General features: G+C 55.4%; 1 protein-coding gene and 1 long non-coding RNA gene across 11 annotated transcripts in view; one reads left to right on the top strand and one right to left on the bottom strand.

Moving 5' to 3' along the window:
• Positions 1-25,438, bottom strand: part of JADE2 (jade family PHD finger 2) — a 51,965-nt gene extending 26,527 nt beyond the window's left edge. Inside the window, exons 1-5 of one of the 9 annotated variants that reach the window (XM_028103744.2) lie at positions 25,326-25,438; positions 19,873-20,057; positions 14,905-14,962; positions 12,872-12,960; positions 1,705-1,862 (exon numbers count right to left, since the gene is read on the bottom strand). In XM_028103744.2, the coding sequence (XP_027959545.1) occupies positions 1,705-1,862; positions 12,872-12,960; positions 14,905-14,962 (305 nt within the window). In that variant the 5' untranslated portion in view covers positions 19,873-20,057; positions 25,326-25,438. Of the gene's footprint in view, positions 1-1,704; positions 1,863-12,245; positions 12,782-12,871; positions 12,961-14,904; positions 14,963-17,070; positions 17,265-18,240; positions 18,317-19,872; positions 21,944-23,752; positions 24,105-25,325 lie in introns of those variants that run through there. The other 8 variants (XM_028103742.2, XM_028103746.2, XM_028103743.2 and 5 more) reach the window with 8 other exon arrangements.
• LOC114209405 (uncharacterized) lies at positions 22,069-23,473 on the top strand. 2 transcript variants are annotated; one of them, XR_015768158.1, is made up of 4 exons: positions 22,069-22,127; positions 22,352-22,519; positions 22,734-22,813; positions 23,051-23,473. It is a non-coding gene; the product is annotated as an uncharacterized LOC114209405 (long non-coding RNA). The 2 variants fall into 2 exon arrangements; XR_015768157.1 differs by having other exon boundaries at positions 22,082-22,163.

The following is a 25,438-nucleotide window of genomic DNA, read 5'->3' as shown; positions in this document are numbered from 1 at the left end:
GAGACAAGGGAGCCTTCTCCAAGAGACAGCCGTCCCTGCCTCTAGTCTGTCCTCTCCAGAGAGCACGGATAGGCCAGGAATGCCTGGCTCCTGTCAGCTTAGAGCAGCCGTGCATATGCGGGGAATGCACCTCGTTGAGCTCAACGCGTGCTCTCCTCTTGATGTCAACAGATAAAGCACTGCGCCGGCAGACAGAAGCCACGCTACTGGTGTGGAAGCATCTGCAATTAATTACCCAGGCCATTGGATATTTCCAGAACCACCTGACACTGACATCAAGGAGGGAGGACAGACAGCTGGGCCAAGCCTCATCAGGACTCACCTCTCTGCCCGGCTGCTGGCCTGTCCCGCCCCTTCGCTGCCCTGGGCCCTTGCCACGTGTATTCGCATTTAATCCCCACTACACCATTAGGCTGCTACTGTCATTAGACCCGTTTTACAGAGGAGACACCTGGCTCAAATAGGTTAGTAATTGTTCTTTAGTCTGCCTAGATGAAGGTATGAAACCGGCTAGGAGCTTAACCTACGTTTAGAGAATACATTCCCTCTGCAAACCCCACATATTCTCCCTTTCAGAGAACCCTAGAGCTCCCCTGATCCTCAGAGGGCCTGACACCAAGAGCTGGCAGGCACTCAGCCCTCCGGAGCCACAAGATGAGCCCTGCCCAGCACCCAATCCTCACAGAGCACCTAAGGAGGGTTCAAGAGTCTGATTTGCCTCTGTAATCCCATGCCCAGCACAAGCCTGGCACCAGCTGGGCACTGGGGGTCTCTGAGCCACTCACAGGTGTGGCTGCCAGCAAGCAACGGTGCCAATGTCAAGCGTGATGAAGGCTGCAATCTTTGCCCCAGACCTGGTCAAAATGCACCTAACCGAGAGCCACGGGGCTGCCAAGGCCAAGTGTGCTGCTGGGCCAGGGAGGCCAGGACATCGGGTCCCTCAGCCCAGAGACAAGATTTAGGGATTTCCCAGGGTGCAGAAAGCAGCACTTGGCTAAGCTCTGTCCCTGGAGGCAAGGGCCATGGCCAAGATGCACCAGGGGTCTCTCCAATCCGCAAGACCAGAAGGCTACAAAGCCTAGAGAGGACGCACCCTGACACAGCCCTGATCCCTGGCAGGGAACCCTCCTGAGGGTGGTCACAGCTTCTGCTTCCTGAGCATCTGCTGTGTGCCAGCATTCAACTCCCTCCCACTCAGAACTCCTTAAAAAGGTTTAAGAAGTCAACAGCATGGCTTATCCCTGTCTTAGAGACTATTTAGAAGCCTGGAGATTTCCCTGATAAGATCTGCTCATGGGAGGCAATTTGGATTGACATCAAGCTAATCCATGGCCATTTTCTACCGAGCGCTGGTGTGTGCCAGGCCCTGCACCAAGTGTCTCCCATGTGTCGCTGCCCTTGTCATCTCGACCACCATACGAAGTAGGTGGTATTGTTAACACTCTCCTTTCACAGACAAGGAAACTGAGGCCCAGGAGATTACATTTCTGGCCCAAGGTCCCAGTGAATGGGAGTGGCGATTTGAACCCAAGCCATCTGGCTCTAGAGCTGAGCCCAAGCCCAGGCCCTCAGCCTCAAAGGTAAACTGCCAGTATTTCTGGAATTTTTCAGTGGTTGATGGGACCAAAGAATCTCAGACGGAATAGAGGGAGGCTACAAAGGCCCCCTGCCCCGGCCTCCCCTGTTTAGCGCCCCCTGGCTTACCTCACCACGGGCTCTGGAATGGCCTCTGCCCCCGCGGGCACCTGCACGCCCTTCTCCCATTCCTGTCGCCATGGGTCCGCCAGGATGTAGTAGTCATCCGGGCTGAGCTGGCAGGAGTCTGGGATCTTCATGGCTGTGATCAAGTCTGTCCGGAAAACCTGTCAGGAGCAGGAGAGGAAAAGAGTGCCTCAGGGTGGTCTGCTCCACAGCCAGGGCAGGAAGACGCAAAGGCAACCTGAGTGGGCTTTCTGCCCACTTACTTGGGAGTGAGAAGCCGAAGCCAAAGGAAATCATGACAATGACACATCTTCTCTGAACTCAGCACAGGGCTCTGCACACAGGAGATGTTGGGTAAACGTGTTGAACTGAATTCACCTGTGTTCTGATCTGTTCAAGGACAGAGCTTGAAGGACGGATGGGAGTGGACCTCAGAGGGAAGGGGAAAAAGGTAGAAAGGCTTCTGTGAAGGCATTACTGCCACTAAGGGACTGACTGCTCGGGGCATTTCCACAAGTTTAGAATTATGTTCCTGCTCGAGGGGAGGTGTGAAGGAGGGCAGGCCACCAACCCCAGACGAAGGAAAGGCCAGGACCTTATGTAAACAGCTGAGGGAGAGGCCAGGCCCCCACGCAGCTTACAGACAGCTTCCCGTGGGTCAGGGTCCCCAGCGTCCCTTAAGAACAAGGATACCGTGTCCCCTGCTCAGCCGGGGCAACACAGGGCCATCTTCTACGTGTGAGAGAGTAAGAGGAGGGTAGGGCTGCATTTTTTTCTCAGTCAAGCCCATCCAAATCTTCTCAGAGCCAGGCCATGAACGTGCGCACCCTCATGCTCTGGTTTTCTCCTGGGCAACGGCTCACTGGATGTTGTCTGTCCCCACCGACCCCCTCCGTATTCCCACCCCAGAACCATCTGCAAGCCCAGCCAACACCGGCAATGCCCCTCCCTCCCCACCGCCTGACCTCACTGTGGCCTCCCACAAAGGGCTGCTGCACGTCTTGGTAGCAGCTCCAGATCACTACATGACTTGTTTAGGCACCCACTTTCCCAGGGATTATCAAACGAGAATCACAAGTGGAGAAACCACTTCCAAGAGCACTGCAGGCCTCAGACCAAACTCCAGCAAATCTCTCCCTCCCCAGAAAAACCAGCTTCACTGGCCTTCCAGAGGCCCATGACCAACCCGGTCAGTGCTAACCTCTGCCTGCCAGGGGCCCAACTCACTGGCTGTGCGTGTCTCATTTGAATTGAGGGCCACAACAATGAGGAAACAACCGAAATGGGTGCACTAAGGGGACTCAAGGCAGCATCTTCCAGAATCTAACTAACATTTGCATCTGGCTAGAGAGGGCCCCGGCTTGGAAAAGGTCAAGTTTCCTGAAGACTCTATTTGCCAACATAATTTAATTGTTAAGACTAACACCCTAACGTTTAATTAGGGTGCCAGTGTGAAAAAATTAAAATGAGATTACGATTAAATGCTAATTAAGCAGAAGATGAAATGCAGTGAAGATTTCACAGCCCCGATAATTTGCATATCTTATTAACAAGCGGTTAAGACGGCTGATACAAGAACACAAACTTGGGCAGTGGGTGCTTCTGTGCTGTTCTTCCCAAGTCTCCCTCTCCCGGCTTGGGCCTTTCCTAGCCGATGCCTCTGCAGAGCCCAGCAGGACTGGGGCTTGGTTATTTCCTTCTGGAGCTGAGGCGGGACCTGGTGGGGTGAACTGCCCCCACAGTGGCCTCAACAAGGCCTCAAGTTCTCCTGATCCCGGTAAACTAAGTGGGGTCCAGACCAAAGCCCTGTCCCTCTGATGCCACGGGAAGCCTCCCACCGGGGACAACCCGTCATCTTGCCCCGGAAATCACCCCTTCACTACCGTCACTAAGTGCCCCTCCAGAGATGCACAGGTAAGTCTGAAAGCAATTGCTATTCCCTCATCCTGGGCTACCATATAAGCACCATCTCCTTCAGGATTCCCTTCCCGATCACCCTGATTCAGGGAGTACCAAGTGTCGCACAAAGGCCCTTTCCACTCCGTCATCCCCCCTCGCTTCCCAGCACTTACACCCCAACAGTTAACTGGTGTCCACCTGTTGCTATTTTTTTTTTTTTACCACCTCCCCTCCACCCCCCTACAGCAATCCTGTTGTCTGCTACGTTCTCAGTGCCTGGCATGACCACTGCCACACAGTAAGTGCTCAGAAAATAGTGACTGAGAGAGTGAATGAATGAATGAAAGGGCCTCTCTGGGAAATTACCCGAGGAGTCGGAGGCCCCCAGCTGGCTCCTCCACAAGGAGGAGCTTTCTGAACTCCCATCAACAAGGTGAGGTACCTCGAGGATATACGTAGAGCTCCCCAAGCACAGGGACCTAACTGGAGCAACATGCAGCCTCTGGTCTGCAGGGCTCGAAGCCCAAGGACCAGTGCACTACCCAAGCTGGAGTCTGAGAGACCAGAATGTCAAGCCCCACCAGCAGCGGAGAGGTGGCCCTGAGCTAGGAACAGGTGTGGCGCTGAGAACTCAGCAGGAAGGAAGGGATCCCAGGCTCAACTGGATCAGAGAGATTTAGGAAGGAGAGGGAGAGAGGGAGGGAGGGAAGGGCAGAGAGGAGGAGAAGAAGAGAGGGGGAGAGGGAGAGGAAGGGAGAGAGAGAGAGGGGTAAGAGTCTAGCCCCAAGAGAGGTGCGTGTTTCATCCCAGGTCACTCAGGGAGCAGGTGGAAGACTGGACACAGGTGGCCCTTTGGGGCAGGGGACTGATGGAAGTGCAGGAACGGGAGCACCATCATGACGGTGGCAGCCAACAGAGAGCACCGTGTATCTGGTACCAGTCTAAGGGATGTTCTTGAATTGATTTAGTATTAGTCCCTACACCGCCTCTCTGAGGCCGATGCTGCCATCATCCCTATTCTGGGACTCTAACCTGAGGTTAGTTAAATAACCTGCACCAGGTCCTACCTGTTAAAGGGGCAAAAGATCCCAGGCCACAAACTCTGGAGCCTACCAGCTCTCCCCCACAACCGGCCTGCCCCTTTTGGCTGCGTGCTCAATGCCCATACTGAAGCCAAATCACATAGCTTCCCCAAAGGCTGGAATATGCAAATCAGATGGTGGCCTTTGCAAATTTCAAGCCCTTCGGTGGCTTTCCACCGGCTTCCCTCAGGCTGAGCTGCAGGGCCTGCCAGCCCCTGTGGCCACACAGGTACACATCAGTCTGTGGAGCACTTTTGACCCTTGGCACAGAGAAGCACCCTGCTGGGATGCTCTTCTCTCTTGCCAAAGTGGTGCCAGCCTGTTTTATCTTGGAGGGCTTGGTCCCGTCCACATCTGCTCTGGGAAACCTTCCCTGATCCCAGGCTGGGTTCTGGGCTTCCTCTGACCTCCCACCGCCCCTGTATTGGAATCGCCTGGTTTCTTACCGTGTAGCCTCCATAAGAACGAGGTAAGCTCAGCTGAGGTCTGGCTGGGCCGCAGGCTGGAGCCCAACAGTGCCCATGGGGCCTAGCACTTGGGAGGCGCTAAACAAAGGCTGAATGGCTCAAGAGCCTTCCACGGATCTGCCACCACTTTCCTGGGTCGCTGCCCAAGGCTACATATAGCTGGGTACTCTGTACCTTCCAAAGGAGCCTCTGTACATTTATATAAAACCTATCCACAAATATAGCAACCCAACTGTCACCCAAACATCCTTTTTATTTTAAACTGCCAGAGGTTAAACTTAAAAAAGGCTCAATTATTCTCCTAAAACACCTCTGAAATATTTATGAAAACTAAATAAAGAATAAAACGGACACTGATGAACCGGAGGCCTTACCATGGCTAGAAAAGTTGGAAGTTGGAAAACAAGTAATTTTCTAAGAACGTGAATGTTTACTATTTTTTCTCTCTTATGGCAGAAAATGACAAATTGTCTTTAAAGGTCTGCTGCCTAGCAATCAAGTTCTGCTGAGCTGCTTGGGAGATGTTAATTGTAGCTTCTTCAAACAGTATGAAGAATGTTGAAAGGTCTAAAACTCAGATGTAATAACCAATCTGAGTGATGGGAAGCCAGTGCAGCTCCGGAAGGAGCTGACGACGCTGCTCTGTGCAGACGTAGGGACACGCGCATGGCCCTGACCTTCAGTTCCTCTTCCCGAGACTGAAGACAACAATCACAGAACAGTCTGTCTTGTTTTCCACACCTATTTCCCCAGGAACAACCCAAAACAGGCTCTGCCAGAAACTATCAGTGGAGTCTGACATGACCTCCAAAAGCAAAGCTAATGACCACAGGCAACTTTCCCTGGGCCGTGCACCGAGTTCTCGTACGTGATCATGAGATTTGTGGATGTCACCTGAACATCTCATCCTGGGACCATGGTCTCTGCTTCCTTTTCTCAAGGGTGAATTATTGTATCACAGCGTATTTCAGACCAAGAGACACCAAGAGGAGGTTTAGTCACTTAAGGAAAGGCTCCACCGCTGACCATAATTACAAAATAGGATTATTTGTGTAATTATTTGTCGGATGTCCATCTCCTCCAGTAATTCAGCTGAGGAGAAGCGGAGCCTACACGTGTCCTGTTTATCACTGGACCTGTCCGTGGCACCGTGCCTAGCATGCAGCAGGTGCTCAGCAAATCAATGAATGAGCCCCAGGATTTGTCTGAAGTAGGACTAAACTCTGAAACTTCCTGTCCTGCCTAGTAGGGAGAGTAGAGGCAAGAGGCTGGCCCCGAAGATTCTTCCAGGTGGACTTTAGGAATTGGTCTTGGTCAGGGTCTCAAAGTCAATGAAATCAGCTTTGGCCAAGACGGCCTCTCCTTGACCTCTGTCCACACTAGGAGTCCCAACATAAAGCTAGGACTGGCATCTTCCTCCGAATCCCCCTGAGGATGTTTGGGGGGTCTGCCAAACGGAACTGCTACTGAGTATCTCATTTTAAATCACAATTGTTTTTTCTGAGCACTTCAATCTCATTAGAAACAAGCTAATTTTGAGAAGTAATTGTCCTGTTAAAACAGGTGCTATGCTAAATACTTGAAATATATATAATATACATGTATATACACACACAACCCCACCTAATCCATATTATCGCCATTTTACAGATAGAGAAACCAAGACTCAAAGAAGTAAACCACTTATTTGAGGTCTGCACTATATTTCAACCACTGCAAATTACTGCCTGGGAATCAGCCAGGTATTTCTTCTTTTTAAGAAATCTACCCTGGGGGGCACCTGGGGGGTGCCTGGGTGGCTCAGTTGCTTGGGCGACTGCCTTCAGCTCAGGTCATGATCCTGGAGTCCCGGGATCGAGTCCCACATCGGGCTCCCTGCTCAGCAGGGAGTCTGCTTCTCCCTCTGACCCTCTTCCCTCTCGTGCTCTCTGGCTCTCATTCTTTCTCTCAAATAAATAAATAAAATCTTTAAAAAAAAAAAAAGAAATCTATCCTGGGGGAGGAAGGTCACCTGGGTGGCTCAGTTGGTTAAGTGTCTGCCTTCGGCTCAGGTCATAATCCCAGGGTCCTGGGATCGAGCCCCACTTCGGGCTCCCCCTCAGTGGTAGTCTGCTTCTTCCTCTGACCCTCCACCCTCTCGTGCTCTCTCTCACTCACTCTCTCTCTCAAATAAATAAATAAAAATCTTAAAAAAAAAAAATCTCTTCTGGGCTGGAACCTGATAAAGAGTTATCTCAGCCAGGGGTGCCAGGGTGGCGCAGTCAGCTAAGACTCCGACTACTGATCTCATGGTCATGAGATCAAGCCCTGTGTTGGGCTCCGCTCAACACGGAGCCTGCTTGGGATTCTCTCTTCCTCTCCTCTCCCCTCCACCCACCCCTGCCGGCTCTCTCTCTCAAATAAATAAATAAATCTTAAAAAGAAAAAAAAAAAGAGTATCTCAGCCAAGAGCAAACTTACTTAAATTAGTCATAAAACACCAGAGAAGGGCTCTGAACATAGCCACCCTCTGCCCAGCCCCATTCAAGCTACCACTAGGCTAATTTGGTCAGACTTCTCTGTCTCTCAAACACACACCCTCTTTCTCTTTCACAAGGATAACAGCACTTCCTGCTCTTTAAAAGAATTTATTACACACATTTCTTTTGCAAGACAAGCCCCAGAGGCCAGGAGGACTTTCCAGCTGGCGGGAGCAGCAATGCTTCTAACTATACTGGAAGCGGATTCTGCCCCCCACCCCAAGGGAAGGCAGCAGGAGTCTAAGAAAGCAGGCACTTGGCCCAGTGGAAGGGCTCCCCGTCACCGCCCGCCCACCCCACAGGGCAACAGAGGCACTGTTGGCTGGAAACATGGCTTGAAATCACAGGGCAAGCATAAAACCTTTCTGGATTTCCCGTATTTTATCTCTCAAGCATTTTACCTTTTCCTACAACATATGCCATCACTGTTTTTATATAAAATGTTATTTCAAACATCTGGATAGCACTTGTGCTCCTCCAGGTAGGCATCTTCTTTATCCTGTGGTTTTGCACCCCAACACATTCTGGCCCCCCACGCCTGCACCCAGAATAGAAGGCTCCCGTTTTTTTAAAAGCAACAGGCCAAGCCAATAAGCTGCATCCTCACTCTTCACTTGCTGCCTTTTCTAGGGGGGAACTTATATAGGAACTTTCATGGACCCTGGGTCTGGGGGATACCCCAGTGGTGACAGAAACTGCTCATTCACAAGATCACCTTTTTCTCCCAGGCCCTGTCCCCAAGGTCAAGACACTGAGCATGGTGAAGGGCCCCTGTGGGAACTGCAAAAGAGGCCCTATTCTCTCATCTAGGGATATACTAATTTGTCACCAGGGCCTACGAAGGAAACGGACAGTTGGATCCCAACTCCTGCCCACCCCGTTCTGGAACTATCAAAGGCTTCGATCCCAGGGAGGCCAGCTTGCACCTCCACTCACTTCCTCCACCTCGGGCTCCACAAGCCTCAGGGACGAACAGTCACAGAGCTCCTCAGTGGCAAAGCTAGCCGCACCTCCCATAACAGACAGTTCCTTGTGTAGCACCTGCATCCTGCTACCCAAGGACCAGCTCCCTGGGGACAGGGTCTGCGTTTTCTGTGCCTTCCCCCCAACCCCCCGCACCCAGCTGGGCCTGTTAGGTGCCCTCAAGCGCTCGTTGAGTTTAATTACTGTCAGCAGCTCTTGGGTCCTGAAGACCTATGCCCTGCCCTCCGGCTGACTTCCTGAAAACCCTGCCCAGGGGAAACCCCCAACATTCCGCCTGCCCTTCTGCCCCAGGCCTGAGGAAGACACGGCCTCAAACAAACAGCAACCTCCAACCCACGGGGCCGGCCTCAGGTCTCCTCCTGAACTGTCCTTCACACCCTGGCCAGGCCGATGGTTTGGAAGAAACCGGTCAGTTCCTTGGCCACAGTGGGGGGGTAGAGGGGGAACAGCTGGGGGATCGTCCTCACCCACACTCCCTGCCTTTGCTTAGGTCACTGCACCAGGCTGGAAAGCTCCCCTTTGTCCTTCAACCTCGGGGTCCTTCCAGGGAGGATCAAGTCAGGAGCTCCTGTCTCAGCAAATTAAGGAGAAAGCTCTGTGGCCACAGTTCTTAAACCTGGCTTCCAAAAAAGGGGCTTTAAAAAAAGTACAGATACCTGGGGTCCCACTCCAGACCATTTAAGTCAGAATTTCTGGGGGTGAGGTAGGATGGGGGCCTGGTATTAGTATTTAGAAGAATAACCTTCGTGATTCCATCAGATTCTCAGAGATAGGACCCACAAAGTGGTAAGCACCAATAATGGTTATGCCATCTGGTCAGACAAGCCAGGCCAGAAACCCAAGGCCTCGGCATGGTTTATATAGGAGTACCACCTTCCCGGGGCAGGCGAATCCCTTTCCTGCCTGCCGATTCAAGCCCTAAGGGACACATCTCAGCTTTGTTGGGATCCCACAGGCAGGCAGAGCAGGGGAAGGGAGCAGCACGTGTCCTTGGGGTCAACGCTATCTTTTTCCTCTACTGCCAAAGGGGATCCTGCGGCCGACTTCGGACTTGGTGCACTTCTACCAAAAACTCAGCCTCCCAGAAATCCCTGGGCCTGTCCCTTCAGCTCCAGTACTGAGGCCTGGATTCCCCCACCGCCTTTCACAATGGCTGAGGGAGGCCACCCACTGGTTAAAGGCCAGAAGGGAAGCTGGGCCTCATGGCCTGGGCCCTGTCCAGGGTCCTGACTCCTGGTCAGAGCACTTTTTTTCCGGCCCTATAGCACCTTACTCCGGGTATAGAGGGAGCCCCTAGATCTATACCCTCAGGTGCACTCAGAAGGGTGGCCCCTGGCAGGTCATCACGGGCGGTCGCTGGTCTGGCGTAAACCCAAGCCCAGCCCTTACTGTGGCTTTTGGCTCCACTAGGTGCTGGTGCTGCCGCTATGCTAAGGCCTCCAGGCCATCAAATCCCCCAGGCCATCACTGTCCACGGTGAGAAATGAAGAGACAAAGGGAACCATGGGCTTCCCACCAGGAAGGGGACTGCACCATGCTCATCAATTTACAGGCATTCTGGCTGGGACCTTGGGTCAGACTAGAAGCACGCTGTGTGACCAGCCTGACAGCCACCCCACAGAGGTCTTACTCCAGGGACTGGATAGATGGGACTCACAGATCCCCTTCCACCACGGTGACCAAAGCCCTCTGCCCTCAGGCCCAGCAGACTATAAAGGCCCTCCTCCCCAACCCTTTCACAGTAAGAGAGGGGAACCGCCCAGCGAGGAGATTTAGTGCAAACATTATCTGCCGCCAAATCCTTGCTTTTCATCTCCGCCTTCTCATGAGCCAAATAATTTGGAAGCTTTCATTGATGGTTTCCTCTCGGCCCCACGATCGCTTGGAATTTATGCCGGCTATGGCTCAGCCTCCTCACTTAGGGGACGAGGGAAACCTCGTAGGCTACACTCCAGCCTGCTGTGGGAGGAAAAGCTTGTCCTTGGCGACAGTTCAAGATAGGGAGGGCTTCCTCAGCCCTCCTGGAGCCCAGGACTTGAGGGCGGATGTCTTCAGGCAGGCCTCAGAGCTGCCTGCAGAGGCCCCTGGGCTCGAACCCAGGGCCACGTACAACCAGTCCCCAGCAGGGCTGGGCATTGGCACCCCTACAATGATGTGAGTCTATTTTTAGGTGGAGATAGGTTCAAAGGCTCTGTGCTGGAAAACCCAAGAGGTAGGGGAATTTTCAGCCCCATGCAAATCACTCTTTCCCTTTGGCCTTCACTTACACCTGTTTCCTCCCAGCCCCTGGCCTATCCAGGGTACAGATGGCAGCCCTGCCCCTGGGATCTCTGCCTTGAGAAATGGCCCCACCTCCTCCTGGTGTTCAGAGAAAGCAGGGCAGGCAGAGTGGGGTGAACCAGCCAGCCCCAGCAGTTCCCCAGAACTTCCCCAACCTGCCATTGAGAGCAGGGGCAGGTTGAATTCTGAGACAGGTTCCTCATCTCCAAAATGGGCAGAGAATTCCTCCCTCCTAGGTACAGGGAAGGCACATAAAAGTGGCTATTGTTTTACTAATGCAACCACAGTAACTGGGGAGCCTCAGTGGCTCTCAAGATGAGGGTAGGAAGGCAAGGTGGAGTGAGGGTGGAGGAGCAGAGAGGTGGTCCCAGAGGCTCCCAGAGCCCTACAGCACACTCTGCCTCCTGCATCCCAGCGCCCTTGAGCATATCCATCTACCTACTGAGCAGGGCTAGTCCAAGAGGGTGCTTAGAACCTCAAAACAGCAACCCACATGCCCGCCTAATTCCCAGCTTTTGTCCCAGTCCTTACTGCATTCCCGGACGTATCTCCTTCCATCTCCACCCCTCCCCCATGGGGCCAAAGGAGGACACTAGGTTGGGGGATGGGGATGGGAGGCATCAGGTCTCAACCACCCCACCCCACCCCACACACAAAAGGAGAGTCCCGGGGTAGGCCACCTCAAGGGAGGATGTGGGGAGTTCTTTTTCAAATGCAAGGTTCTGCGGAAGATGCCCCCACTGCCCCCAAGGGGCTGGCTAACTACTGCTGCTCAGGATTGCCCCCGAGCCATGACTGTGGTTAGCAGCCATGACTGTGGTTGGGGCGGGGGGCGGGGGGGGGGGGGGAGAGGGCTCCAGGCTCAGAACAAAGATACCCTCCCCCACTCCGTGTCAAGGACTCTGCCCCAAGACTCTGCGCCCTCCCACCCTTCGCAATTTTGGCCTCAAGAGCTTCAGGTCTTGGCTCTATAACCCTGGGATCCTCAATTTCCTTATTGTAAGAGATGGACTGAGAAGGACTAAAAAAGTGAAGTGTCCAGCCCAACTCCTGGCTAGGCTGAACAACGTCTCCTTTAAAGGCCAGATTCAAACCCCCTGCTTCTTGGGGGCTCAATGCTCTTGCAGCTGCATCTGTGCAAAGGGCCTCTTCTGTGCCCAGTGCAATGCACTGAGGACCTGAGAGAGAGTGATGTGGCCCTAGGATGTGATTTTTCAGGCGCCACAACGAGCAGGATCACGATGTCCTTTCATGTCCAACACTACCCACCCCCCACGCTCTTCTCCACAGCTCGAGAAGTCAGGAACACCTACCTCTACATGCCCCAAGAAATGTCCCGGGTCCAAGGAAGGCAGGCTTGGGATGCAGATGCACAGGACACGGGCAGAAGGAGCAGATGACTTAACTGGATGATCCTGAGGACCGTAGCCCTCACCCCTGTATCAGCACATCCTGGCGCCCTTGGCTTGGCCTCCAGAACATGCTAAATCCAACCACTTCTTCCTCCACTGCCACTACCTGGCTCTCAGCCACCGTGGCTTCTCTCCTGGACAACTGTAGACGAGTCCCCCTGGCTCCCGCCCTTGCCCGCATATTTCTTCTTCTTCTTCTCCTCAGAGCAGCCAGTGGGGCCTTTTGTTAATGCGTCAGACTCTGTCGTTACCCGCTTACAATCCTGGAAAGCTCCTCCTCGTGCTCAGCTGAACTGGAACGTCTTTACAACAACCTACACAGTTTTCACTGGCATGCGCGCCCCCTCCTCCCATTCACTGCACTTAGCCACGCTGGCCTGGCTCTGCAGGGCCCGTCCCCTCTGCTGGGAAGGCTCTTTCCCCAGGCACCTGCAGCGTCCCCTCCCTTCCTCTCCACAGCTCTCCGCTCCTGTCACTTCCTTCCCCACCACCACTTCCTCTTTGTCCAGACACTAGGCACTACCCACCTCTGAGGGCTTCTTTTCGTTCTGCCGGGGCCAGCCCGACTTGGTGCTGCTGGGCAGTTTGGAGCATCGTGATGCAGTTGTAGCGTGACCTGCAGAAAGAGCACAGCCCATTAGGGGCCCCTGAAAGGCCAGGGACACCACCCACCCACCCATCCCCATCCAAGGACAGGAAGCCTGTAAGGAAGGCTCTGGCTTGAATGTTCAGGAGGTGGAAACCTCTGTGAGCACCTGTCCCTGCTCTGGACCTCTCCAGGGAGAAGTGGGGACATGAATGCTTCCCCTGCTCACCAAGCACAGGGGTTTCGGAAATAAAAGGCAGTGACCTGGACTCACGAGTAGCTTACTGTGTGACCCATGACAAGTCCCTTGCCCTCTTTGTTCCCCTGCGTCTTCCTTGGAGAAGGAGGCCTTCTGTGGCCACGCTTCACTCCTGCCCCAGGTAGAGACACTCTGGGATGATGCCCAGTGGATATGCAGAGGCACAAAAGGGCAGTGGGATGAATGCTGCTCTAAAGTAAACCCATTTACCAGCTTGTCACCCTGGGCAAATGACTTTAGCTCTCTGGGGGCAAAGAGCTGTGAGAATTCAGTGACGCCATGCCTGTTAAGGCTTAGCAGAGTCCCCGGACCAAAGCACGGCCTCCATAAACATGAGCTATCACTGCTAGAGTCTGAGGCCCTGGCTGGACTGCAGGACTGCAGCCTCCACCCCGTGGGTCCAAGCAGTGGTAGCCACGGGTAGCTACAGTGGTGGGGGCTGGTGGGAAGGGAGTATGCCGCAGCCCGGCCCAACTCTGCTGCAGCGGCCCAGACACCGGCTCTTGCAGGTGCCTGGCCCTCAGGGGTTCCTGTCCTGAGTGAAGTTAGAAGCAGAGGATGCGGTTGTTCTTGGCTCTGTTGAGACAAGCCACAGGCAGTGCGGTTGTGGCCACAGAGGGCCGGACGCTGTGATCTCCTGCCACAGGGAGGAAGGACTGGCCAGGTTAGACACCAGAGCCAAGCTGAGCAAACAGACCCTAAAGGGCAGTGAATGAGACCTGGAGGTAGGAAAGCGGCTGGGACTGACTGGCCGTCTTGGTGCATCGGTCGTCAGGCTCTTGGGGGGCTCTCCGCAGCTGCTCACCACAGACGTGAACAAACTGAGGTGCAGAGCTGCAGGGCTCCAGGCCCAGCCTTCCTGGCAATGAGTTCAGCCTCTTCCTCAGTGCGGGCTCCCCCCAGGGGGCACCGCTAGGCGGAATCCTGGCAGCGCACCTCTCCTATGTAGGGCAGAACGGAACTCCTTACCGGACCAGCTCACGCAGGCCCAGGTTCCTGCGGCATCTGGGAAGAGCTGCCTTCTGGTACTAGAGAAAAGCTCTCGTCTTCTGCAAACCTCTCTTATCTCCCCCCACATTTGAGAAGAGGCTCCCTAAGCCCCCTTTTCTCCTTGACAATCCCTGTGACCCCCAAGACATCCAGCTGCCACAACCAGCCCATACACAAGTCTACCTCTGGGATTCTCCTGCCAAGATCCCTTGTTAATTCCTTTGACAAACATTTACTGACCATCTATTATGTACCTGATCTAGCTGGGGATACAGCAACCAGCCAGACATGACCCCTCTTCCTCTTATCAAGGAGTTTACCGCTAATTAGGAAATGATATTTATATCAGGTAATTATCATAAAACTTAACAGGTTTTCTATCTGTTTCTACACAGCCCTGATTTAACATAAGGGCCAGAGAGAGAGGGATGTGTTCCAAGCAGCCAGGAGCAGCAAATGCAAAGATCCAGAGAGGATGTGATCTTTTCTAACCAGAGCAAAACATGTGGGATTGAGACCTAGGGGGGAAAGGGGAGCAGGGTGAAGACACCAAGGCTCAAAAGGCCACAGAGGTGTGGAGACTTTCTTAGGAGTACAAGGAACTGGCCTGATTTATGCTTTCATCAACTTTTGAGACCATGGGGCAGCCTCCCCCGATTTGGGCCTGTGGGCCTGATAATTATTCCAATGCTTTCCTTGCAGGAGCCCCAAATGGAAGGCCTTACTGTCAGTGGTGTCAGAGTTGTCGCTGCTGATGGAGTATTTTCGCCTCTTCTCTTCCATCTGCAACAAAAGGCAGGCCCCGTTATACTTACAGGAGGCTTGGGAAATCCTCAGTCTCTTAGAAAACTGCCCGATAACCTACCTCCCCATACTCACCCTGCTGCAGTGGAAGAATAACAAGGCCCTGCCCTAGCCTTCTCCCCAGCCAGCTTCACCCTCTCTCCCCACCCACCCACGGGAGCCCTGGGGGTGGGGCAGGGGGCTGCATCTCCCACCTCCTGACCCCAGAGCCTCAAGATGAACAGGAGTCTGGCCAAAGATGTCAGAGGGAGGGCAAGGGGGTCAGTAGCCCCAAACAATTAGGGCCTGCTCAGCCCTAGTTTCCACTCAAGGCAACTCAGGTCCTCCAGAGAATCCACTCCCACCCCGGAGGAGGAGCAGAAAGGTGAAACAAGACTGACTGTTCCAGAGGGACCATGCCATCTGAGTTTAGAAACAAGCCAGCTCAGACAGCACTAAGGGCACATCCTGAGGGTGGTGGCCAGAGGAGTGTGGAAAAGAACTAGGAGCAGGGAGGCTCTGAGCTGGGTCCCTGAGCTGCGCCCAGCCCAGGGTGACTGGTCCTAGGCTGGGCTGCCCTCCCTCCTGCAATGTCCTTCTCCAGGTAAGAGCATAAACCAACTTTATCTCAACTACAGTATTTTACTTCAAGGTAAGATGGCCAGCTCCCCACACGGAGCTCCTTCCTCTACCAACACTGGCTCGGCTCACGTTCCTAACACCCCGGGAAGCTCCGAGTTATTGGCTTCCTTACTACAGAGGCACAGGGCCTTGTCCTGCTGTAACTGGCTGAACTGGGATTTGAATCCACGTGGTCTTATCCCTGAGCCCACACTGAGCTGCCTCTGGGCCTGGGTGAGCTCTTGCCTGAGGACAGTGCTTTCCCACCATTTCCTGGGATCCTGCAGACTCCAGGGTGGCAGAGCTTGCTCCAGTCTCCTCTTGGAGGGGAGGACCCCAAGGGGCTTGTTCACCTGCCTTGGGTCTCACAGCTAGTCAGGGGCCGAGTCCTAATGTGAGAACAGATCTGGGATTCGGGACCCAAAGCATTTTCCACCACATCCCTTGTTAGTCTGGAACCTGGGCCGCCTCACTGCCCGAGGCGAAGGGCAAGGAGCCAATGTCAGTCGAGAGAAAGTCCCGCTTCCCAGCCCAGCTGCAGGCCAACCAGGGTCCCCACCTCTGCTTGGGATCCTATGGGCCACCTGCCACTGCCACCCACTCCAAGTCTGTTTACGCCGAGCCCTGGGTTTCCCCTTATCTCACGGTGGCCCTGGAGAGACAAGGGAACATGAGCTCTCTAAGGTGGGGCATGACCATCCAGACCTCTGAGCCAACCAGGACCCTCCTGCCTCAGACTTGATCTCAGCCAGGACCTTCTCCTCACTCCAGTGTCTTCTAACAGCAGGAACAGGATGACGGAAAGATTCACTGGGGCTGCTTGCTGCGAGCTCCAAAGGGACAGGCAAAGTTCTGTCCAGAGGGTGCAGAGGTTCTGGAGGGAGCCTGAGGACACCAGCAGCACAGGTGCCCAGATGTCAATTGCTAAACACTCATTGTGGCAGGAGGAGGATGCCTCGGTACACAGGGACCTCATGAAGCTCTCAGAGCAGCCCTTCTAAGCCAGCGGGCACGATGGCTACTTCCCTTTTGCAGATGAAGAAAAGGAAGCACAGAGGTTAAGTGACTTGCTCAAGATCGCAGTGCTTGTAAGAAGTTTATCTGGTCCAGGAGCGCATGCCCTTGACCTTCAGACTTCTCTGCCTCTGTGCAGCAGAGTACTAGCAGGTCGTGGACTGAATGGGGCAATAATGCTCTGCCACCCACAGCTGCCATCCTTGCTGTCCGCCAGCGTCTGAGTGTGACAGAGAGGACTCCGACAGGGCCCTGACCCCAGCCTGCATCTTACCAGCCCGGTGCTCTAACAGGTGGGGGCGGCAGCAGGAGGAGAAGTGCTATAAATGCAATCCTGCCCGTGATCCCGTGTGTCTCCACTTCCAAGCCTGCATCTCCCAAAGGAGAAAAGCAGGAGCTCTGGATTCGGGGGATGTCGAGTTCAAATCCTAGCTCTACCCCTCTGCAGACCAGGGATCTTGGGAAAGACATACCTCCCCGAGGACAAGGACTCGATCTGGATTTGTACGTAAGTCTCCTCAACTTCCAATGTTGGCAACTGCTTCAGAATTTTTTAAAAACACTTTGAAAGGGCCAAACCAAACACATCTGTGGGCCAGAATCGGCTGGTGAGAATAAACGAGAGCAGCGTCAAGCCCTAAGCACGGCGGCTGGCTCTCCACATAGGTGCTAGTCACTCTGTGAAAATCTGGGGCCAGGTGAGGAGTCCTCCTCGCTGCGCCCACCCAAGCGGCTCCTGTACAGTAAGTCAGCCTGCCCGGAACAGCACCCCTTGACTGCCAGTGCCCTTCTCATAATGCTGTTTCCTGCTGCCCAGGGACCTGTCACAGGTGACCTGCCCGCATGCAGACCTGCACCCCACCCTCAGCCACCCTCCCCGTCCAACCTGCCCTCCGCGAAAACGCCCCAGAGTTCTCCTGGGTAGGGTGTTATTAAGGGAGCAGATTTTGTGTGGCTTAATTGGAATAATAACTAGGCTTCAGAGGGAAGCTGCTGTTTTGCGAGTGAAGCTTCTTTCCTTTGAACCAAGTCCGTTCCAAAGGCTTCCCCGCCTCAGGTGAGGCTCCACTGTCAGTGGCTAATGAAGCTCCGAAGGAGGCCTGGGCTCTCCTGTGGGACAGCGCTTCATCCCTGGAACCCCCCTTCCAACTCAACTAGGAGACAGGGAGGACTCCTTCACCAAAGCGGAAATCTAGGTCGTGGTGGTGGGTGCTGACACTTGGGTCTTAGCCTCCGGTTTTCTCTCTCCACTGGCCCCTCCAATCTCTCCCAAAGCAAGGTCTGCTCTGGGAGAACGCCCCAGTGTCCTAAGGCACTTACTTGCGGGGATAAAAGTGTTTCTGAAGCCCTACCTATAAAAGAGAGTCTAGGAAAAGAAAAGGTCCCCTTTTCCTTCCTTGGCACCTCCTACACCACCCCAGCACAGAGACAGAGAGAAGGAGCTCTCCTTCAGGAGTGTGGGTGTCCTACTGTTCCTTCGGGGGAGAGCCCACAGCCTCTGTGCAATCTCTGCCCCACAGCCAACCCCTGGCAAGTCCAGTGGGCTCTCTCTCCAGAACATACGCTGAATGCATCCACTTTCCCTGCCTCTCTCCTGCTGCCACCCTGGCCCACCCCGGGCCCAAACCAGTCCCATCTCTTGCCTGGACTTCACACTCATCTCCCAGCTCCCGCTATGGCTCCTCCCCAATCTAGAATCCACACAGCAGCCAGAGTGACCTTTAAAGAAAACATAAATCAGATCAAGTCATACCCCCTTTTTAAAATCTTTCAAAGGCTTCCTGCTGATCAAAGGACAAAACTCAAGCCCTTGACCACAATATCCTACATGATCCGGTCCCTCCCTACCTCAGCAAGTTCACAGGGACCACTATCCCCTTCCTCAATGCTTTCTGGCTACACTGGTCTCCTTTCATCTCCTGAAATAAGCCAAATATTCGCTTCGGGACCTGTGCACAGGATGTGCTCTCTGCCTGGAAGGTTCTATGTAGTCTATGCATGTCTGACTTTTTATCCTTCACATTTCAGCTTAAATGTCAAGGAGGTCTATGCCAGTTACTTTATCTAAAGAGAGCCCACAACGCCGTTAGTCAACATCTGCAGAGCATCCACCACAGTTACTGTCTGTCGATCTACTTGTTGAATGTCTTCCTCCTTGGAGAGGGGAGTAAAGGGCACGTCTGTCTGATCTCTGTGGGAGCCCCACGGCCCCTCGAGTTATCCCCAGCACACAATAGGATAGGGGCTTGGTACCCAGGGAGTGCTGAGTTAAGTTCTTGTCCCCTCCCTGTACAAGTGTGGGGAGCACACAGCCCAGCTGGCCGGCCTGCAGCTTGCAGGAACAAACACCCCAGGCCAAGATTTCACCCTGTTTTCACAGCCTGCCTTCCCCATCTTAACCTCACACATTTTCCAGGAGGCTTTATTTGGTTGGGCTCCTGGCTAATGATCAATGTCAACTCAGTAATAGGGCAGCAATTTGGTGGCAGATGTTTTCTTGGCAGCACTAGCCATTGGTCTTAGTGGGGGCCTTGGGTCTGGACTTGAAACACCAATGCCCAATGCCAGCCCCCTTTAAAGACCTCTCTGCAAATAAACTCAAATAAACACCCTGGGCCTCCATTAACGCTCTTCCAGCTGACCCTGGGAACAGTGGCCCTTTCAGCTCTGCTAGTGCAGCCGCTCCCTGGGCAGTTAAAACACCCCAACCTGGCCTCCGGCCTCTCCTCTCTGGGGGCCACCAGACCTGCCCTGCCCGCCACCACACACAGCAGGACTTCGTCTTCCTCCTTAAAAAGGGGGGGGGTTGGCTTTCAAGCAGGCAATTTACCATTCCAGACACAATCTTTCAAAGAGAAACAAAAACTTTCCCTGTCTGAGGCAGACCGCTTAGGCGTGTGTGTAATAAGATGCTAATACAATTTAATGATATTTCGGCTGGAAAACCTGTCCTCAGAGCCTCCTTGTGTCGGGAAGGCCAGACGTTCAGAAAACAAGAACTGCATGCTCTTAAACCGCTGTAAGTGGGGGTCAGAGCCCCGCTCTTTCCTATCTCTCATTAACTTTAATGCCTTCTTGGGGACAGTAATCACGATTACAGAAATGACTTTGTACACACGGATCCTCAAACGTGCTTCTCTGAGCATGGGGGCTCCTGAGCCCTCCTCCGACACTTATCATGGCCCACCTGCAATTCCAAGTGTCCCAGAGGGTACCCAGCTCCCTTGGAACACGCTGCCCACACCCGCCCCCCAAACCCAGTTCTGGGGACATACCTAGGGGGTCCTGGAAGAATGAAAGGGGTTTTGTCTACTTTGTCCTTCGGCACCTTCTCACCCTACCCTCCACCTCAGAGAGGGCAAAGCTCAGTCCGCTCGCTCCCACAGATGGCTGCCCATTGGCAACTGCAGGGTTCTTCCGATCCCTTCTTCAGAGAAGGGAGCTGGCTCTCTGGCCTAGCCTAAAGGGGAGAGATCAAAGGTCAAAGCTGCATTTGGGCCCTCTGTAGATCATCAGTAATAGTAAAAATGGCCAATACTAATCAAATGCTTACCACATGCCTGGCTTTGGGTTTAATCTTCTTTATGCAATATACTGCTCAATCCATACACCAATCATGGGGTAGGGACTGTTATTAACCCCACTTGCAGATGAAGAAAAGTGAGGCACAAAGCAACTGTCACAGCTGGTAACTGCATATAGCTATAGCACTCAAACCCAGGCTATGTGACTCCAGGTGGTGCGCCCCACCCCGCACGCTGGCTACCATGCACAGGCCTACAACCCCAGAGTGTGGCTAGGGTACTCCAGATTCCTATGGGTTATCTGAGAACCTCCCTGGGTTCCTAAACTTCGAGCCACACAGTCAGGGTCCTATGTGGATGGAGGACAAAGCAGGCCAATCCTGGCCTTCCCCTAAAGCACCTAAAGGCAGAACTAACTGTGAGGTCTGTGAAGAGCCTGCTGGATGGGGTTGTGAAGAATGTGGACTGGAAGTCACTGAACCCAGTCTTGGGTATAAGAAAAACTACCTCCCCGTTACTCGGAAGTCCAGTTAACCAGAACAGCCTGCACCCCCCCCCCAAGGGGCTCAAGGATGTGACAGTAGTCAGTGTCAAAGGCCTACCCTCAAGACTCTGGGGTGCACCTTGAGGACTGAGACCAGCAGTCCCACCTCACCCGCCAATGAAAGCCAAGTGGAAGCTCTCTTGGATTAGTGTTACTGGCCATTTAGCCATGCAATTTAGGCAAAGGAAAAGCATGCTGGATGGGAAATGTTCTGGAAACATTTGCTGCATCCCAAGTCCAAACAACTTTGTCCTTAAACACTTCATCTCCAAAAGTGCTGGGGAGACCTTTGGCCAAACAATTTCAAAACCAACACTCACTACAAGTCCTGCTGCCTGGGGCGAGGACTTCCCTCTGCGAGGGATTTGCTGTAGAACCAAATGCTTTTCCACTCCAAACAACAACCAACAGCACTTGGGACAACTGAGAGGACTCCAGATCAAACAAACATCCCTTTTTTCCCCCTACCATGCAAACTTTCTCAATAAATTATTCGCCCACTTCGGATCAAAGCCTGTTTTGCAGCCTGTGACCTAAAAAGCAAATAGCGTCTCTTAAACATGAAAGCCCTCCTCCCTGCCTGGGTCGGCTTTATTACTCATTCCTTCCCCTTACAGTTATTCTGTTGTTATTTTCCTCCTCTGCTTGTTAGATCGCTCTGCAAGTCCCAACCCGCCTGAGGAAGAAGAGACGGGAGGAATGGTGCGTTCACTTGGGGCCCTAAGGTGAGAGAGGAAGTCAGGGTAGGGGAGAAGCCAGCACCCTGGGAACCCAGGAAACAGGGCCAGGCCCGGTTGGCAGCTCCTTGCACGGCCCTTTTGCCAAATGTCCTACTGGGAATTTTACCAGTGAAGGGAGGGAATTAATGCCACGGTGGGAGGAGGGGCCAGGCGGCCGTACCACCACCTAGGCCCCTGATTCGGTCTGCAAACAGAAATGTTAAGGGGACGTCCTGATAGCCAGCCTAGGCTGAAAGCTTGGGGCTCCTCCCCTTTCCAACAAAGGCAAGGCGGCAGGCCAGTCCTGCCCTCTCAGACCCTCCCCAATCCTCTTTAGAGCCGCTCTGGGTGCAGACACGAAGACTCCCGATGACCCCCTACAAACTCAGCCTCTGGGTAAAACTTTGTGTCCCGCAGTGGATGAGCAAGGGGTGCTGAGCGCGGGAGCACGGTCTGGAAATCTGCAGAGAGCAGAGTCGCCCGGTGCAGCGTGCCCTTGGCTCAGGGCAAAGGGAAACACGGCCCCTCCCGCCCCCACCAGCCCCGGGCACTAGACCTGCAGCCAAGGTGGTTTAAAAAAAAAAAAAAAAAAAAAAAAGCGTCCCGGCCCGCGGCGGAGGCTAAGGGGATTGGGAGGGGGTGGCGCGCGCCTCCAGCCCGCCCCTGCAGGCAGTTCGCGGGACCGCAGGCTGGAGGCGCGCCGGCGTGATTCCGACCGCGGGAGCCGGGAGGAGGAGCCGGAGGTGGCTGCGGGGGGCTCCGGCCCAGGCGAAGGAAGGGCAAGAGGCGGTTCGGGCCGGGGGTGGCGGACTTAACGCTAGGGGCGGGGGGAGGGCTTTAGGTGAAGCGGGTAAGAGGAGCCGAGCCTCTTGGGAAGTGGGTAGCTACGTGTGGCGGGGGACTGGGTGTGTGGGGGATGTCCTGGGCCTCTGGAAGCCACAGCGAAGCCTTCCTGCCTGTCTCGCAGACATCCTCGTCTTCTGATGTAACAGCTACGAATCGCCAAGCTGACCCCTTCTCATCCCTTGGCCTGGAGAATAGAGTGGCTCAGGGATAGGCGGGAAGGGACCGGAGGGAGCCACAAGTCTGCACCCAGGCGGGGAGGAAGCGGGCGGGTGCCGCTCCGCAGGCGCAGGCGAGTGGGTGGGAAGGAAGGAGGGAGAGAGGGAGGAAGGAGGTGAGGCCGGGAAGATGCCACTGCCGGGGGCGGGGCGCGGCCGGGGATCCGGGAGAGGGACTGCAGCGGTGCTTGGTGGGGGCTGGGGCTGCAATGTCACTTATTTGAGGGTCAGGTGAGCATGTCCCAGGCTCAGACTGCCACTTGCCTACATCTTCCCGCTACCACCCAGGCCGCAGGGGCGGAAGCGGAGGGCAGGGGACTGCATTACCGTCCTCGAAGCGGGACGCGAACCAGGAGAGTTGGGAGAAGGTAAACAAGGGCCACGCCCCCTGCCGTCGCCCCGCGGGCGCGCACCCGCCACTCCGGCCGCAGCCGGTACATTTCCACTCTCCCAGCGCTTCTCCCCCGCCGGACTCCCGCGCAGCCCCGGAGGGGGGCTACCCCTAACCCCAGCCCCCGCCCCGTACGCCGGGGCTGCACACCCGGCATACTCACCTGGAAAGGGTGTCCCCCGCCCCTCCAAAACACTGTGTTTAATTTGTGCAGAGCCTCCGAGCCGGGGAGCTGAGCATGCTGCCCCCGCGTGCAGCGCCCGCGTGCACCCAGCCCAGAGAGGGGGCGACAGGGCGGAGGCGGTGGCCCCCGGAAGGTGTCTGGGACCGGACCGGCTGCACGTGAGCCCAGCGCGGAGTCATGTGCACCGGCTCAGCCCGGTTCGGCGGCCGGACGTGCTGCGTATCAACAAAATGAAACTCAGGGCGACAGGAGGGCAGACAGGTCCAGGTCCTCTGAACCCCCATCCCCGGCAGAACGACCTCCCCACCACTGCTGTCTCCCGCCGCAGCCCCTCCGCGCGGCCGGAGCCCGCGGGGCAAGTTGCAGCCCTAGCGCGCCCCCGCCCGCCCGCGCCCCCTCACCGGCCCGGGGGCGCTTTGCCGCAGTCATTAATAAAGAAGGTCGCCAAGCTCACCCTTCCAAAAGTTGTTGTTGCATGCGCCCCTCTCAGCCTCCCCGCAATGTACTCTTTAAAAACACGACTGACCAACATGCGCAATCTCTCTCCCCTGTGCTGTGCATCCCCCCCCCCCCGCGCCCTGGCTTCCTAGAACAGGCAGCCAGCAGGAGAGAGAGGGAGCGAGCGAGCAAGAGAGAGAGCGAGAGAGCGAGGAGCGCTGGCAGATCTGTTGCAAAAACACAAAATAACGCCGCGGAGATGCGCAGGGCCCATCGCTGGGGGCTGGATCTTACCTTCCTCCGCGGTGCCCTTCCGAGGGGCGCTGCCCTGGACTACGCGCCGCGGCGGGGGCCGGCGCGGGAAGGATGCTCCCGAAACCCGGAGCTCCTGGGGCCGGCGCGGGCGGGCGGGGGGCGCGCATCCATCCGGGGTCGCAGCGAGGGAGGCGGCCGGGCCTGCGGCGTCCCCGGCCCCGCACCCCTGCTGGGGACGGTCAGCCCGCTGGACCTAAGCCCTTGCCGCTAGGAATGGGCGCAAAGTAACTCCATGGACGCTACTCACCCCCCCCCCAAAATAGCCTCCAACTGCGATGGCCGCGGTCGGCACCATTCACCAATCCCCCTGTGTATGTTTCTGTTTCTTTTTAAACCAAGACTTCCTTGTGATCTCTTTAGAAAAAAAAAATGTGTTGGGGTGGGGGTGGGGTGGGGGCGGGCGGGAGGAGCGAGGGAGGGGGAGTAGCCACTTTTTTCTTATTCACTCGGATCTCCACTCCTGACACCCCCCGCCGCCCGCCCCACCCCCCCCCCGCCCAGTTGTTTGGCTTCGGCAGCGGGTCCAGGTAGCGTTGCAGGCCTCGGGGGGAGGGTGCTCTGCCGGGCCGTCCGTGTGCCTGCACCTCGGGCCCAGACTCCCCATGGGCTCTGGGGCGCCCCCAGCCCGCCCTGTCCCCAGGGCCGGGCCGAGCGGCGGCTGCGCCCGTGCAAGTCCCATCAGGTCTGCTCACACTTCACACACTCACACACACACCCCGCCCCTCCACTCTCTCACTCACACTTTCTGCTCACACTCCGCCCCCTTCGCGCCCCAGACCCGGGCGGCGCCCCCCGCAACCTTAAAAAAAAAAAAAAAAGCAAGCTTATACTTAAAAAAATCTTTTGGCGCCATATTAATGACGTACTTAAAATTTGCCATTTCTCCCTGCGTCAAAAAGACGTTTCTTTGCAAATAACAGCCTGAAGGCGACACTCGCGGAGGGAACGAGGTTTGCACTGAGCACCCCGCCTTCCGGGGCTCCAGCACTGGAAGACCCTCGCCCTAGGCCCTGCTCCCGAATCGCTGGTTTAAAAATGCGAATCGAATAAATCGCGTGGCGCTTTGCAGCGCCAGAAGTGAGCAGAAAGTGCTGGCCAGAGCGGAGGGGAGGGGCGCGCGCGCGAGTCTGGGGGAGGGGGCGCGGCCCTCCTCCCCCACCCACAGCAGATGGAAACTAACATCCCGGGCGGGGGAAACTTGAAATTGTGGGCGACCTCAAGAAAGGAGGGGCGGTCCGTAGAAAGGGTCCCTCTCGGGTTCGTCGCCCCCTCCCCCGCCCGGGTGCCTCCGGGTTCCCAGCTCTGCCCCGCATTTCCGGGGGGTGGGGAACGCAGTGATGGGTGGGTGGGTAGCTGCTCGTCCCGGTCCCAGTTGGAGTTTGCCCCGCGGTGTCCCCTTCCCCCCCCAGCTCGTCCTTCCCATTACCCCTAAAGGGTTAAAAACCGAGGGGGCAACTTCCAAAGGTTGGCACTTGGCGAGGAAGCGGGGCGCCCCTCTCCCCACCCTTCGCCTCCTCGCCCCTCCTCCTCCGGCTCCACTTCCCGACTTGACCTTGTGGTGCACAAACAGTGCGCTCGGATCCTCGCAGTTTCTGGAAGAAGCGCTTGCGCTCGCCAGGCAGGCGGGCTGTCGGGCGGCTAGCAGGCGGTGGCGGGGCCTTGGGT

Source organism: Eumetopias jubatus, unplaced genomic scaffold (genome assembly GCF_037043125.1).
Source record: "Eumetopias jubatus isolate StellerSeaLion01/CBP00866 unplaced genomic scaffold, mEumJub1_p1.0 scaffold_5, whole genome shotgun sequence".
Lineage (NCBI taxonomy): Eukaryota > Metazoa > Chordata > Mammalia > Carnivora > Otariidae > Eumetopias > Eumetopias jubatus.
This window is presented reverse-complemented; position numbering and strand designations above follow the sequence as displayed.